General features: G+C 41.8%; 1 protein-coding gene across 1 annotated transcript in view; it reads left to right on the top strand.

The window, feature by feature from the left end:
* The window catches only part of LOC145404411 (uncharacterized), a 104,071-nt gene that overhangs the window by 12,168 nt on the left and 73,914 nt on the right, over positions 1 to 17,989 (top strand). Inside the window, exon 5 of the mRNA XM_080275934.1 lies at positions 2,724 to 2,791. Coding sequence (XP_080132060.1) covers positions 2,724 to 2,791 — 68 coding nt within the window. The remainder of the gene's footprint in view (positions 1 to 2,723; positions 2,792 to 17,989) is intronic.

Here is a 17,989-nt window from a genome sequence, read left to right as displayed (position 1 = left end):
GCACTCCCACACTGATCATGAACCAATCACATCTCTCCTCTCACTGGCCTTGTATCAGCAGCATTACCCAGCATTGATTTCTCTATGATCATGTGACCAGTCAGGTTCCTTTCAGTATGTTCTCCAATCCCTCTGTACCATGTACAGTATATATATATATATATATATATGAGCATCTTTGTGTCTAAAATAAGAATTACAAATGTACAACCTCCTTTCCTGACACATGTCTTTGTCACTTCCCATTATCATTCATTCCTGGTACCTCATTATTACTGAGATGGTATGGTCGTGTGAAGAGAATGGATAACAATAGAGTGGTGAAAAAGGTATATATGAGTGAATTTGAAGGAGGGAGGTGGTGAGGAAGTCCAAGGAGAAGGTGGAGGGATATGGTGGATGAGTGTGTGAGGATGAGAAGTATGGAAGTTGATGAGTCTAGGGGACTGGTAAGAGATCGAGCTGGCTGGATGAATGTTGAGAGTAGAAGTGCATGATCAGGGATTTGGCACCCCTTTTTAACATGACAGCGTCCAGATTAACTCTGTCGGATATGTTTGTGAAGCTACAGAATGTGGTGAATGTTTTGGGGGTATCAGATAAAGCCAGGATTGCGGAGGCTTGAATGATGAGTGAATGGAAGCATGGCCCATTGGACTGGGCAAACTTGGGCTGTCGGGATGTTGCTATTCCTCACCCTGCCCTAGAGTGGGAAAGAGGATCTGGAGAATGATGATGATGATGGTATCATTCACAGGACCAATGCCTACTCTACTAATTATATTGCCCATTACAATCACTTTATAACTCCTGGGCATTTCTCCTACTACTTAATCCAGCTTATCCCAAAACCTGCCTTTGTGTCTCACTGTCATCATCCAGTCCGTGGCTACAATCACTACCCTTTCACCTTCTCAAACTTGAACTTGACATAGATATTCTTAAACTGAATAAAAATCTGGTGGCAACCAGAAGAAAATAATGAAATATCTTTTTCCTTTAGTGGAGGTTGTTTTTAACCCTTCAGTCAGTCAGTCACTCTCTCTCTCTCTCTCTCTCTCTCTCTCTCTCTCTAAGTGCAATGAATAAAATCATTGGTGGTTGCCAGAAAAAAAAAAAAAAAAAAAAAAGCCCTCTGTCTGAAGGAGGTAAGCAGTGTTCTCTTTTGCTCCTTTAGGGTGCTGGGATGCAGATGCAACAGGTTTCAGGTTTTATGTAGTAGACATGTATCATTAGTCACTGTACATTGCCTGATGTTACTGTAACTGAACCCTGCATTCTGTCGAGACCTTTTTACAGGACCGTTCTTTACAGCGTAATCTTCTTTGAAGCTTTATCCCTGAAAATCGTTTCGTTTTTAAAGGCTCCAACATGCTGGCATGTGTCGGCCTTGGTCACCTAATGGCGGCTCTCCACGCTGCACGATCCATTGCAGCCTCCCTGTTCAGTCCCTTAACCCTAAGGTCACACTTAATGACCTCGTCCCATGTCTTCTCTCGGGGTCTACCCCCTCACAACCCCACCCCCAATATTAACACTTCTCCACCTTCCCACTCACCCAATTATCATCCCCTCATCCTCTCCCACATGTCCAAACCACCTCAATCTACCTCTCCTCATCACAACACCAATACACTCCAGTCCCATCCTACCTCTCAACTCTTCCATTGTAAACCCAACCCCTCCAGGCCTTGGACGCAGGGATGCACTGCACATCCACCTAATCATTGTCATTTCAGTACGTCTGAGCCGGCGAATGTCTTCCTCCTTCACTGCCCAGGTCTCACTACCATACAGCATTACACTCCTAACACATGCTGCATACAAAGACCCCTTAGCACGTAGGGAGAGCCCTCTCAATGTCAGGAGAGGCAAGAGCTCCCTGAACTTCTTCCAACCACTTCTCACCCTAGCCACAGAGCTAGCTCCAGCCCCACCTCCAGCACACAACATGTCTCCCAAATAACAAAACTCTTCCACACACTCAAGAGATTCACCAGCAAGTTCAATCCTTTCACGTCTGACGATCTCCACCTGCTCACCCCGTATATAATTGAGTGCAACCTGAAATTACACATGTTGAGGGTCAGAGAAGAATTGTTGTTGCTGTTGTGACTCTAGGCTCATATGAATGGGAACCGAATGGACTGCAGGCTGAAATTGCCCTTAAGCAGTCCACCATCCTCCTTTTGGGAGGTATGGAGGGAGTTTAGAAACATTTGTGTTTATATTGGTGTCACCAATAATTTTGTCCTACAGTAATTGAATGTAATATGGTGTTAAAAATTTGGTTTTCTGCAATCACATGAAATATTAGCATATTTGTTTTGCATGTGTAGTACAAGTGTGTGTGGCATATGTATGTGAAATATATGTGTAAAGAATACCATATTATTTAAGAAAATATGTATAGATGGTTAGGGCTGTGAGGTAAAGTCAGAATTCCAGGAGCTCGAATTAAGTGTGAGTGTTTGGCCCTTATCCAGGCGTGCTGTTAGTAGGTTTCCTAGCATCATAATTTCCCACTTTTTGTGTCTGGATCCTACCTTACTCTATACTGATGTGGGAAAGTTGGTGATGATGATGATGATGATGATGATGATGATGATGATGATGATGATGATGATGATGATGATAGTGACAATGATAGTGTAGTGCTTAAGGGTCTCAGTGTTATTATATTCCTCTGTTAAGCTCATTTTTCCACCTCCCTTTGTGTGCAGGCTTGGTATGGGATCATGGCAGCCCCCAAGCAGGACCCTGTCAGTCTCCTCTCTGTATTCTCAGGTCAGTCTCCACTTGGTACATAATCTGAGTGCATAGAGTAAGAGGATGGGTGGAATGGGGTAGTTGGGTGGGAGGTAGAAGCTTCTGGGAATGATAAAGTTTAGTGAAGTAGTTGTTGCTTTTAGATCCTCTGGCATAGGTGAACGTTAATCAGCACACTGCAGGCTGAAGCTGCTTTCTCCTGCAGTTCACCGTCCACTTTGCAGTGGATATGGAAGGAGTTGAGGAACACTTTTATAACTGGTTAACAGAGCCACCTGGCTATATTAATGCCATACTGATGTTTGTAAAGGTTTACATTGGACAGAGCCGTGAAGCCATTGGCCTATATTATGCTTGTATAGGTCTGTAAAGGATTGGCTGATAGATAGAATCAACATTTTTCTGTGGCACTACAGGAATGATTACATGTAGACACTGAAATTCCTTTAGAATTCAGTAAACAGTTTACCAGAGCCATGAAAGTTTGGTGATAAAAAGGCATCTTAGTGGTCATTAACATGTACTTTTAACCTTAATACCAAAAGGGTCATTATATCGTTAAAAGGCTGGGATGCTCAAGTACAGTATATATAGATGTAGTGCAGCACATGCTTTTATCTCACATAATCATTTTTTGGTGTAGAAGCCTAAACATTCCACTTCCAATAGTGTACAGTTATTGGCTTTGCAGTATAATGAATGGTTCTGGAGAAATTACTGGTACAGTGGAGTCTCTTTTATCCGAAAATCATGGGACTTTCAAAGTTTTGTTTAATTGATTTTTTCGGATGAAAGATCCTGTAATAATATGTAGGATACAAGGGAACAGTATTGTCCTCACCCATTACCCATTTCTGGCGACATCTAGCCCACCACCACCACCAGCACCCCAAGAGCCACACATCCATCACCAAAACACTTAATACACTGTGGTAACTACGTATGTAACTGCACTTCTGTAACTGTAATAAAAATTGTCAACTTAAATAAACCTTCACTCAAATAAACCTTCACCAAAACAATTATGTAATTCATTGTAAGCAATTCAAATAAGTCTTAAACCTAATTGTTTATTTGTTTTTTCTTATTTTGTTTCCTTATTCAATCATTTCCACATCATCCACATCATCTCCCACATCATCCAAATCTTCCGAGGTGGTGGATGCAGGTGAGGGAGTGGGCAACTCGCCCTAGTGACTAGCGGAGCAACCGTAAATTAACGCTAGTGGCGCGAAACAAGCTCGCCGTGTTTGAATTTTCGGATAGGTTTCAGATTTTTGCAGTTAATCAGAATGAGAACATTTTAGTAGAACTTACGGTTAATGGCATATTACGGTTAAAAGAATCTCGGATAAAAGAGACTCCACTGTATGTATGAATTAGATGATGTGTGATATGGTGTTGAGCAGTAGCTGGTAATATACGGTAAGTCTCTTAGGATCAGATCTTGTGTGGATAGCGAAGGAGAGCATTGTACTGAATACTGTATTCTGGCAAGTATATTTCACTGAATTTTTTATTTTTTATTTTTTATTTTTTTATTTTTTTATTTTTTTACCAACTCTGGACATAGGCTTCACAGCCTGCTTTCAAGGTCGTCCAGTAGTCTTCCTCCATACCATACACCTCTACATGTCACCACTTTGGCACTAACACCCACCATCCACACTGAATACCTGCTAGGGTTGTCTCATACAGGACTGGTGTATTGGTATTAGCGGGGGTAGTTTTACATGTCGGCGGGTCTTCTGGTAGATCAATAAAGTCTGATATGTATGAAATTCAAATCCTTAAACTGTTCCCTGCCCCAGCGGGATTTGAACCCCAGTCCATTAGGACTACAGGCCAACTCTCTACCGATTGAGCCACCGCCTCCCCTAAATTGTTAATATTTCCTGCATTTTGACCTCTGATGTTATGGGACCACTAGGCGAGTTCCAAAGGTCTTTGATTTCCTTATGCACTAACACATGGGGTCGCTATGTCTTGCTTTCAGTTATGCTGTCTGTTGGGATATTGTTTGACTAATGCATATCTTGTTATAAAGCAATTGTCTTCAGTATGGTATATTGCAACAGCAAGGGTGATTTTGTAGTGTTGGTAGGTTTATGGGAGAGCAGTGAAACTAATTGCAACACAGTAAATTAGAAAAATATATCTCGGTACACTGGATGTGATATGGATACTGCTAGGCAATGTTCTGTGTAAGGCATTTGCTCAGAAGTTAGGACATATCAATGTGAGTAAACTTTAGTGAAGTGATAGTGAAGCAGCAACCAGACACTTAGCTCTTTGGAAACTGTGTGACACTGGTTGGGGTGATGGGAGGAGGAGGGCTAAGGGAGTTTGCTGAGAAATTTGAACCTTTGAAAATGAGGAAGATTGTTGTGGGGCAGCAGCCAAACACTTACCCATCTGGAAACTGTGTGAGAGAGCATGAGGTAATGGGAGGAGGAGGGATAGGGGAGTTATTGACTATTGGCCCACCTCCTCTAGTACCATCATCCTTTTCACACAGTTACCGGATGTGTGTGTGTGTGTGTGTGTGTGTGTGTGTGTGTCTCTGCTGCTTTGCAGCCACTGTACCTTTTTATACTTCAAGTGGGAGTAAAATTTACATTTCTTTCTCCTGAATGCTGAGTGCAAGCAGCAGTAAATTAACACTTGAATATGGCGCTAGTCATGAATTTGTGCTGTGGAAAGGGTTGGGGAACATAATATTGTCTTATTCTGACAATAAACTTCAGGAAATAGTCTGCAAAAGGACAAAAAAAAAGTTAAAATGAATGAACCACGGTCTCTCATTTAGAAGTACATATATCTGAACAAGTGTCTTAAATGGAACATCTCCCTGGTTGTAACTTAGTTAATGCCAGAATACATTACTGCTTATAATGTTCTTCCTATTCTTCTTATGGAGAGGTAAGAGCTGGTATACCACATCACTTTAGTGGCGTATGTAATGGAACTTGTTGGTACAATAGCTTCTCTTGCTCAGCAAGTTCATAGTCATGTTAAAAAAGATTTTGTCTACTAAACTCAGTATGTGTGAAAATATTCATAGTTGTGTAGTCCTTTTGTACACACATGACAGCATTGGGCTGTCTAGTATAGGTTTGTCAGACGTTCATCTTGCATGTTTGTTTTTAATGTATGAGAGACATCCATGGCAGTCTACTTATTACTTTCTTCTCTAGATATATTGATAAACAGCATTATGACCAAGCATTATGATATTTCATTTATAATTATTTGGTACTGGGAATGAGTCACATCATTGCCCAGTGCCAGCGATACGGTGAGCAGTGTAACACGTGTACATAAGTCATAAGGCTGGAAATTCCATTGACTCTGGATCATATACCCAAAAAAGAAAACAAATTTCAGAAATGGGTCTTATGGCACAGACCCTTGTAAACAAGTAGGCATGTGTGACTCAGGGATGTGAATAAAGAACAGAAAAAAAAAAAAATAGAAGTGGTGAAACTGATTTTTTTACAAGGGAATATGTATGATGCAACTGCAAAATAAAGATTAAAAATGGGTGACTGAAAAGGTGTGACATGTGAAAGATCTGACGGTAACACTTGTAGAAAGGTGGAGGAGTAGGGTTTTGTAAATAACAGGTGAAGGAGGGAAATAAGTGATTTTTGCATAGAGTTGTAGTTTGTTTGTGAATGATAGTAGTTTTGAGAAAAGCTTGAAGATGTTGTAGATTTAGTTAGGTTGACTACTAGCACACTGCGAGTACATGATTGTGTGCATGTATGTGTGTATGTCTGTGTATTTCCCTAGATGTTTTTCCTTTCTTTTCAGACCCCCCTTCTTCCATTTATTTTAATTCCTTTCTCTCTCCATTCATTTGTATCTTCATTCATTCTTATTACTCCCCACCTCTCTGGCCTTTCTTTGTCCATTCATCTTAACCATGCATTGCTCCCTCTCCTTTGCTTTTTCTCCTCTTCTTCCCCTTCCCTCCCCTTCTCCAGCATTCCTTCCCTTTTTCCCCTTCAAACTTATTCCTTCTCCTTCCTTTTCCCTTCATTTCCTTAGCGTTCCTTCCTATTCCTCCCCTCTCTTCCCTCTCCTCCTCAGCATTGCTTCCTCTTAACGAGGTGGGGTGGGGGACGGTGAGGTGGGTATATATTTAGACATCAAGTGCGTCGCCCATACTAGGAAGAGGGGCAGGGAGGGAGAGAGGCAGAGGGGGGGCGACAGGAGGGGGGAGGAAGGGAGAGAGTGAGAGGGACAGGGAGGAGATATTAGGTGAGGTGGTGGGGTTAAGGTAGGGAGATGGGGAAGTAAGAGGGAAAGACGGGGAGGCTGAGAGGGAGGGGACTTAGAACAGAAAATGAGTTGGTGGGGTGAAGATGGAGGGAATGAGAGGGAGAGAGAGAGAGATGGAAGGGGAGAGGGCGGGAAGAGATAATAGAGAGGGAGGGAGGGGGACGAGATAGAGGGAGATGAGATGGCAAAAGAAGGAGAGGGGAGGGACTGAGAAATGTGGTGGGGAGAAAATGGAAAAAAATAGTGGAGAGGATGAAAGGAAGACGGAAAGGGGGGGGGGAGAGAGAGAGATAATAGTGGTAATAAATCGAGAGACAAATTGCATAGATAAGGGAAATTAAGGATAGGAGGTCGGTGACAAAATAGAACGAAGAAAGGAAAGATAAATGAAGTGTGTGTGTGTGTGTGTGTGTGTGTGAGAGAGAGAGAGAGAAACATAAGGAGGTGGATGATGAGATGGTAAGGGAAAAATAGAGGAGGTGAAGGTAAAGAAATGTATGTTTATTGAGGGAGGAAGAGGAGGGCATTGACCAAAGCATGAATCGGAACAGAGAGAGAGAGAGGGGGGGGAGGGGAAGGAAGGAGGGAAGGAGAGGGGGTAGGGGAGGGGAAAGAAAGGGGGGCACGTGAATACAGACAGACAGGAGAGAGAGAGAGAGAGAGAGAGAGAGAGAGAGAGAGAGAGAGAGAATCCCATCCATTAGATGCAGTGTTTATCATCGCCTCCCTCCCCCCCTGTGTGTGTGTGTGTGTGTGTGTGTGTGTGTGTGTGTGTGTCAGTCACGATGAACCATTGATCTATATTCAGTATCAGTATTCTGTCTCTGCTCCAGCCATCAAAGCAAATTATTCATTCCACCCGTGTAGTTAGTTGGTTGCTTTCCCTATCTGTCAGTCGCCTGGTCACCCTGCTTATATATATATATATATATATATATATATATATATATAACACACACACACACACACACACACACACACACACACACACACACACACACACACACCAAGGAGTCTTATAATGTAAGATGTACCACACCCTATTTATTAAGGTTGGAGCATCAGAAGTTGATTTTTGTTCCTGATCTGCACATAAATATTTCCTCCCATTTTTACTGATTATTTTAAATTTCGCCAACTTCAAGTGCCAGTAGCTGACCACATCCACTCGCACTTGTCAGCTCTCGCACTCACATACGTCCACGGATTGATAATTATGTGAACCAGACGGTAATAACTTTTGTTGTATCTGCGGTGAAAGAATGCAAATTGGTTTGTTTCTTAACATGAAGGAAATTTGATAAAAAGTGATTAGGAAATTGCACGTATTGAGTTGATGTTTGTGCCTGTGAGGTGCGCTCTCTCTCTCTCTCTCTCTCTCTCTCTCTGTCACCCACCCCCTTCCCCTTTCCCCTCCACGTGAAGGCGTCCTCTTCTTTACCTACCTCGTTCAAAAAGGAAAAATACTATTAATACTGTTTTAATTGTAACTAAAGTACACACTCAGCTTAATAGTACACATATCAAAAATTTTGATACTGATACTTTTGCCATTGACTTTGAGAGCGAGGCCGCGTGGTAGAGTGGACGATGCACATCACCTCAGTGTTCACATTTTATGCATTTTATCCCTCGGTATTTTGTCTTGAGAGCGAGCAATTCAGAAAGTGTCCTCACAAAGATGCTTGTTTATGGATGCCTTTGGATTAAAAAAAAAACACATTAACTTAACACCAACACGATCATAAACGCCTTCAGATGGTCAGAAACACACCACATGTTTATAAATTCCTCCTCCATATGGTCATAAACAACACATGGTCGTTAACATACCACAGTGTAAAACACACCACATGACCATGTTCAAAGTAGGACAACATGGTGATAGTCATAGAAACAGTACAAAATGGTCGTGAAGCATCACTACTTGGTTATAAACATCTCCAAATTGTCATAAACCACCACCTCAGTCATAAGCATAAAATCAACACATGGTTGTAAAACAGCACCTCAGTCACAAACATCAAATCAACAGCACCTCACAGCCAGACATAAAATCATTACGTGCATGTTCATAATCACGTTTTTGTCAGACTTCCTTCTTGTTAAGAAACAAACCATTTTGCGTCCTTTCAGCTTACGGGGATACCAATAGTTATTATTGTTTGGTTTACAAGATTACCTATCAGTCAGTCGAAGAAACGAGTATGTGAGTGCGAGAAACAGAAAGCAGTCAGCTGTGGACGCGACCAGCTACTGGCAGTTGAAGTTCGTGATATTTTAAATAATTCACGAAAATGGCTGGGCTGATTTACGTACATATTAGGAACAAAAACCAACTTGATGCTCAAATCTTATAGTAGCTGGGGCGTGGTCAATCTTACACTGTAAAAACTCCTTGGTATCTCTCTCGAAACGGCCAGGTCATGGGGGGTGGGGGCAGGAAAGGAAGATAACAAGGTGGAAGACAAAGAATGAAGCAACCTATGACATGGGTAGAAAAAATAATGTACTTATAAGACTGGAGCAAAAACAGAATATGAATACTGAATATAAATCAATGGTTCATGGTGACAAGCGCGCGCGCACACACGCACGCACGCACACACACACACGCACACGCACACACACACACGCACACGCACACGCACACGCACGCACACGCAAAGCCAGTTTTCTGTGGCCCCCCTTTTGAAATGGCTCGCGTTCGCCAGATTGAGAACCACTGATCTCTACGATTTCATTCAACTAAGAAAATACCTCACGAACACAAGGAGTTAATGAAGTTTATATCTAACCCCTCAGATTCGAGAAATATTCCCCATTGAGAATAAAACCGTCTGGAGGTAGCAAGAATATAACATAGAGAACAGTAAGGGAGAAATTTGGCCTACTTTTCCGCTGCGTCTACCTCGAGCTTGAGATATGTCCGTCACTTTCCCCCGTGACGCATCATATCAAACAGTATCTTCTATGAGTCCCCGTCTTCTGTCCCCACTTCCCCTATGTTCCCTGTCCCCCCCTGGCTTGACCTCTCCCCCATGGTTTTCCCAGACCTCCCCGTCCCGTTTCGGAAGTCCTCTGATGCTTTATTGGCCCGTCAGATTTTCCACCGTATGAATACCTCCTTGTGGAGGCTTCTTTCTAATCTTTACTGACGATTCATACTCCCCTCTTGCCGCCTACGCCTCAGCAGTGTACTTTGAAGACCTCTCTCTCTGCCAGACCTGGACCCTATCTGGACCCCACTCTGTCCTCACTACAGAACTATATGCCATCCTCCAAGCACTGACTTTCGTAAAACGCCAGTACACTGACTCCCAATCATCTTTACACCTCCTCCAGTCCAGTCTGCCATCCTCCCACGTGCGACTAGTCCGTGCAATTCACTTCCTCCTTGTCTTTTTTGCCTCCTCCCACTGGACTGTGCGCCTTCAGTGGGTCCCCTCGCATGTTGGCATTCGCGGCAATGAAATTGTGGACCACACAGCTCAGCAAACCCTGCACTCCCAACATCTAACTCATCTAGATCCGGATCCCGCTGCTCTCCGCTCCCATATCCGACAGGCCTGCAGATCTCTTTGGGAGCAGTTCCTCTCCCGTAATCTAGATAAAACTCTCTAGGACTCGTCCGTGCTGATGCTGCAATTCACCCCTGGGCCCGCCATCCCTGCCCCCAACTGTACGTGGCCTTTACCCGCCTGCGCATTGGCCATACTGGTCTGAACGGCCACCTACACCGTCTAGGTGTGATGGAATCCCTGTGGTGTCCCTGGTGTCCCCTTACCGAGGAGACTGTTGAACACTTCCTCTTGTGGTGTCCCAGATTTCACTCCCAGCGGATAACCCTCCAAGACCACTTGGCTGCCCTTGGATACCCCCGCCTCTCCCTCCCTCTCCTACTTGGTCGTGGCTCCAGTGACCCTGATACACGTCTACAAGCTATGCGCCTGTTGTGTAGATTTCTGCGATCTTCGGGGCAGCTCACCCGCCTGTGACCTAAGACCCTGCACCATCGGCTGAGGAAGGGCAGTGTGTCGTGTCCTCGACTGTGGCCCTCTATACTTTGAAGAAGAAGAAGATCTTCTATGAGCAGAGAAACACACCAGGCTTCTAACGGCGTAGGAATAGTAGTTAGTACAGGAAAGTGACTAGTAGGAGAGGTGAAATTCCAGACGGACTTTTGTATCTGTGGGCAGGAAACATATGTCTCATTTTAGGAACACTGGCCAGTAGAAGAATGTGGCAAGTAATAGAAGTGAAACATTAGGCAAACTTTTGTACCTGGGGGCAGAGAAACACACTATGCTTCCCTCAGCATGGAAATATTAACCAGAAGAGGAAAATGAGAACTAAGAGAGGCAGACTTTTGTATCTCTGGTCAGAGAAACATTACAGCTTAGGAATATTATAGGCAGTAGAGGAAAGTGAGGAGAGGTGAAATATTAAACGAAATTTTGTATCTGTGGGCAGTGAAACACACGGAGTCTCCTCAGAATAATAGCCAGCAGAGTAAAGTGACAAGTAGGGGAGGTGAAAATTAAGCAGACTTTTGTATCTGTGAGCTGAGAAGCACACCGTCTCTTTTAGACTCGGAATATTAGCCAGCAGAATAAAGTGAGATGTAGGAGAGGTGACGTATTAGGGGAACTTGTATCTATGGGCAGAGAAACACACACAGTCCCATTCACACTAGGAATATCAGCCAGCAGAGTAAAGCGAGAAGGAAAGAAGGTGAAATATTAAGAGAACTTTTATATCTATAGACAGAAATATTCCAATTGAAAAGAGATGAAATATTAAGCGAACTTTTGTATCTTTGGGCAAACACACCGTCTCCCTCAGCTTAGGAATATTAGCCAGCAGAGTAGTGTGAGAAATGGGATATGAAATATTAAGCGAACTTTTGTATCTATGGGCAGGGAAACTTACTAATCCCTCTTAGACTAGGAATATTATAACCAGCAGAGTAAAGTGAGGAGTACGGGAGGTGAAATATTAGGCTAACTTTTTTTTTTTTTTTTTTTTTTTTCTGTGGGCGGAGAAATTACTGACTTTCAGATTGGGAATATTACCCAGCAGAGGAAATTGGCAAGTAGAAGAGGTGAAAATATTATATAAACTTTCGTATCCATCGGCAGAGAAACCTACCAGGTCCCTTTCAGCTTATTGATATTAGCTAGCAGAGGAAAGTGACAAGTAAGGGAACTTCTGTCTCAAGCTGTACACATACGTCATCGTAGTGAAGTGTGTAATGACCTTCTTGCAGTCGAAACACACACATCTAATTCGTCTTTTTCCTCCCCATCCCCCACCCTTCTCTTTCCCCTCCTCTCCCTCTGTCTTTCCCCTCCTCTCCCTCTGTCTTTCCCCCCCCTCTTACCCTTCCCTTCCCTCCTTCCCCCTCCGTCCCTCTCACCTTTCCATTTTCTCCTCTTTAGTCTTCCCTTCCTTCCCCTCTCTTCACGTCTTCTCTTCTTCCATACCTTCTCTCCCACCCTCCCTTTCTCCTGCCCAATCCTCAAGCTCCCCTTTTCATCCCTTTCCCTTCCCTTCTCTCCAGCTCTTCCCTGTCACCCTTCTTTTCTCCTCTCCCAGTCCCCAGTCTACCCTTCATCACCCCTCCTGTCTTGTCCCTTTGTTATGTATTTACGTATTGGTCCCTGTCTTATACATTTTTTGCCGTCACTGGTGGAATGTTGTTGTTGTGCTGTGGCGGTGGACGGCCAACTGCGTCACTCACCCGCCATGCTACCTCTTGTCCTCTACACTCTCATTCTTTTCGTTTTCATTTTTTATTTCCTCGGATCTCGGTTTTTCAGTTATACTTCCTCGCTTCATCTCTTTCCCCTCTCTCATTTTACTTCTGTACTCCATCATGTCCTTTTTATTTACTCATTTTAGCATTTGCGTATTAATAAATGATTAGATAAATACGTAAATACAGGCAGACAGGTACATAGATAGACAGATAGATAGGTAGACAGATAGTTAACTGTATATATATATATATATATATATATATATATATATATATATAAAACTTTGCACATATTAATAACCCCTGTTTTTTTACTTTTGCCTTTTTTCGTCTCTTCTTTCCATCTTTTTTTTTTTCTCTTTTTAATCAACTGATCCATCACTTCCAACCCCACTCATTTCCCCCCCCCCACCTCTTTATCCCCCTACTTGTTCCCATGTTGGCGTCTTTCCCCTCATCATAAATTTCCCCTTGTCACATGTTCCCCCCCTGCCCCATAAACGTAGATATTCCCCTCCCTCTGACGTGTAATCTCTGCTTTTTCTTCCTTTATTGTCTTGCTTTCTTATATTTTCTTACTTTTTCTACCCTCTTACTTTTCTTCCTTTATTCTTACTTTTTTCTTTAGTCCCTTACTTTTTCTATCCTCTTACACTTCTTCCTTTTCTGTTTTACTTTTTCTTCCTTTATTGTCCAACTTTTCATTTTATCTTCCTGGTCTCTCACGTTTTCCTTCTTTATTGTTACTTTTTCTTCGCTTATTCTTACCTTTCTTCATTTATGCACTTTTCCTTCCTTTAATCTCTATTTTCTGATACTTTATTCATTTTTCTTCCTTTATTCTCCTTTTCTTCCTTTATTCTCAAATTTTCTTCCTTTATTTTCTTTTGCTCCCTTTATTTTCGTTTCTTCCTTTATTCTCCTTTTTCATCCTTTATTCTCTCACTTTGCTTCATTTATTCTTTTCTTCATTTATCTTATGTTTTCATCCTTTTTTTCGTATTCTTCCTTTTTATTATTTGTCTTTATTTTCACCTTTTCCTTCTTTATTCTCATACCTCATCTTTGTTATTGTCTATATTTTTTTCACCTTTGCTCCCCTTCCTCTCTCCATCTTTCTCCCCTCAAATGTCTGCCTGTCTCCGTTTTCCTCTGTTTCCTCCCCTCACTGTTGCCTAACAACCCCTCTCTCTCACTTTTCCCTTTTCCCTCTATGTAGTTTCTCTAATTTCATTTTTTCTTTTTTTTCTGTTCGTTTTATCTACTTTATCAGTCTACCGTACCCTTATTATTATTATTATTATTATTATTATTAAAATCTGTTATTTTTTCCTCTATCTGTCTGGCCCGTCTCTGTGTCAGTCTCTTGTACCCTCTGTTTTGTCTTTGTTTTTTATTTATTTATTTATTTATTTGCATCTTTCCATATCATCTTTCTATGCAGTTGACGTCAGATTTGTTTGCATCTTTACCATATCATCTTCACATTTGTTTGCATCTTTCAGTATGATCTGTTCTTTACGGTTGACGTCACCTTTTTTCCCCCTCCGTGCCAAGATACCAGCTAGATGAAATAATGTATCAGGCTCGTGCTTGCTTCGTTCTTGCTCGTAGGAAATAACTTTATTTTTTTCTCTTAAGGGAGGCTGGTTTTCTCCTTCACTGCTTGACTTCCTTCCTTCCTTCCTTTGCTGCCTTCCTTCCATTTTCTCTTGTTTCTCTTTCCTTCACGACACCACTTCCCTCCTTTACTACTCCCTTCCTCCCTCCCTCCTCATTGACATCATCATTATCAACATCCTCCTCCTCATCATCATCACCACCACCACCACCACCACCACCACCACCACCAGAGAGAACAGAAGGGATAACTGTCAGCAACATACCCAGTGGAATGTACCTTTCAGTCATGCACTCATCATTCATGTTTTCGAAATTCTGACGTCATCTTACAAATATAACCACACACACACACACACACACACACACACACACACACACACACACACACACACACACACACACACACACACACACACACACACACACACACACACACACACACACACACACAGGTCGTCTGCTATACTGTTTTTCACCAACTGCTTAAATTTGTCCTCTCCTTCTTGGATGCTCCGTTAAAACAAGAAATTAACATGAGAGGATGGTGCTAGTCAAGAAGTACCATGGAAGGATGTAGAGCCTTGGCATTGTGTCGTCCTGCCACTGAGCAACGTGAAATAAACTACAAAAGGACGAAAATCTGGGCCAAGTTAAAATGAAAGAACCATAGTTTTTCTTTCCCCCCAAACTTTTTTTTTTTTTTTTTAACTCCCGTCGGGATTTCCCCTCTCTCCATTTAAGCAGCTCGTCTGTGTGTGTGTGTGTGTGTGTGTTTTTTTTCCTTTTTTTTCGTGTTCGGATTTCGTTTCCCTCCTTTTAATCTGCCCGTCTGTTGCTTTTTTTCTGTCTCCTTTATCTTATCATTGCCACACCCTGTTGCACTCTCTCTCCCTGCATTTATATTTTCCTCCGTCTTTGTCATCCACCCCTTGAGTTTCGCTATTTCTGTAAACCCAGTTATAGTTCAGTCGTTTATGATAACTTCGGACGGTTTCATTCAACTTAGGAAGAGCCTCGTGCTGAAAAGAGTTAAGAAAAGCTATGATCCATATTCTCGTCTGTTGAGGAAGCTCCCTAGCACCTTTTCCTAAGCGATTTATTTTGTTTAAAAATCCTACGCAGCGGGACGGTGTCATTTTCGGCAACGCACCCTCTTCCTTTGTGCTAGATTCAGCTTTGTGTGTGTGTGTGTGCGTGTGCGTGTGTGTGTGTGTGTGTGTGTGTGTGTGTGTGTGTGTGTGTGTTTGCGCGCGGGCGCGCGCGCTTTAACGCTTCCTATGCTTTATGGTGGATATGATTGAAAATTGCCCGGTGAGTTCCTCAGGGTACTGGGAAGGTCTTCCAATCTAAATTTTCCAGCTCTCATTTTTACGGGGGTTTAGCCCCCCTCACCAAATTAACATTTTCATAAATATTGAAGGGAGGGCAGATATAGTTGTGATATCATAGTACATTTTGCACAATGACTGTCATCCGTAATGCGAAATTTGGGAAGCTTGACCCCCCAGTGGTTCTTGAGGGAGGGGGGATCAGTCCCCACCCCAAAATAAAACTATCAGAAACAAGAAAAGTGTGCACATGTATTTCAGTGAAACTTCTGAGGTGAGTTCTTGTTCCTTGATAATGTCTTCTACTATGCAAAAATTTCCACCATTATTTTTAGGGGATTCAGCCCCCTTCTGTACTTATAAAGGATACAGAATAGGGGAAGAAGAGTACATATGGGTTCGATATCATAGTACATGTTGCACAGTGGAATCTCGTCGCAGTGAGATATATGGGGAGCGTGACCCCCTCCCCGCTCATTGATTCTTGAGAGTCAGCCCTCCCCAAAATAAAAACGATCAGAAATAGGGGAAAAACTTGAATGTAACTTCCTAGGTGAGTTAGTCTGTGTACTCCGAAGCTTGTCCACTAAATTCAATTTTCCAACCATGATTTTTAGAGGGTTCAGCGTCCCATATCTAATCAAACATTCTTAGAAAGTGAAAGGAGAGCATACATGACTGATATCCTAGTACATGTTGAACAGACTTTAATCCTCAATGCGATGTTTGGGGAGTGGGACCCCCAATGATTCCTGGGGGCAGTCCCCCTTCCAAAAATTTAAACGATAAGAAATGAGAAAATGAGCACAGGACTTTAAACAAAACTGGCATACATATTGGAGGATTGGGTATGCAGTTTCCATGTTTTCTCAAAATGCACAGGAAGAAATCACACAGCTACTTTAGTATACCTCACAGGCCTCTTCTGTGTTACATAAAGCCGTGCAATATCTCCATACTCTGTGTAAATAACGTGCAAAAGATTATTAACCACCTCTAGCCAGAAAAAAATAGCTAAGGAAGAGGTGTTACGGAGCTTCTGTAACCGACGAAAATACGAGGCTGTATGTAACCCCTCCAGCACGAAAAGTGTCCATCTTAGAGAAAGGGTTTACCAGTTTTATTTTTTTTTTTCCCGTTTCACCCACTTTGTTTCCTTCATTTGTTTCCTTTTTCACCTTGTTTATTTCCTTCGCTTTTTCCTGTTTCACCGTTTCCTTCGTTTTCCTCCTGTTTCGCCCTGAATGTTTCCTACCCTTTTTTCCTCTGTTTGTCGCAGTACAGGTATAAGTTCTCTTCGTCTGTTTCACCGTTTCGTTTACTTTAACTGTTTCAATACATTTTTCTTTCGTTTTCATGTCATCCAATTTCTTTCCTTCATTTTTTCTTCGTCCAATTATTTTTCTTTCATTTTCCTGTTTCAGTGTTTCTTTTATTATTGACCTATTTCTCTTTCTCTCTCTCTCTCTCTCTCTCTCTCTCTCCCCTCCATTGAACCCATTCCATACGATGACCTCTTAACCCTTTGATTGCCATGATTTCTTGGAGATATATAAAATCGCCTGTTGTTTGCTGGGAAAAGACGAGGTGGCATTATTATTATTATTTATTATTATTTATTATATTATTTTATTTTATTATTTTATTTTATTATTTTATTTTATTTTTATTTTATTATTATATTATTATTATTGTTATTATTATCTATTATTACTACTACTACTACTACTACTATTACTGCTACTACTACTACTATTACTGCTACTACTACTGCTACTGCTACTACTACTGCTACTGCTACTACTACTGCTACTACTACTACTACTACTGCTACTACTACTACTACTACTACTATTACTGCTACTACTACTATTACTGCTACTACTACTATTACTGCTACTACTACTATTACTGCTACTACTGCTACTACTATTACTACTGCTACTACTACTGCTACTACTACTACTATTACTACTGCTACTACTATTACTACTGCTACTACTATTACTACTGCTACTACTATTACTACTGCTACTGCAACTACTACTACTACTACTACTGCTAAATATTAATGATTATAATTATGAGTTATAGTCACCACTATCACCACCTTTATTATTATTATTGCCATAGTCATCCGCATTTTTTATAATTCCTTTACTTATAATCGACACATGTCTAGTTGATGGATATGTTTATATTTGTATTAATAATGTTAGTA

Source organism: Coenobita brevimanus, chromosome 7, assembly GCF_032717465.1.
Source record: "Coenobita brevimanus isolate Jiangsu-jjx chromosome 7, ASM3271746v2, whole genome shotgun sequence".
Lineage (NCBI taxonomy): Eukaryota > Metazoa > Arthropoda > Malacostraca > Decapoda > Coenobitidae > Coenobita > Coenobita brevimanus.
This window is presented reverse-complemented; position numbering and strand designations above follow the sequence as displayed.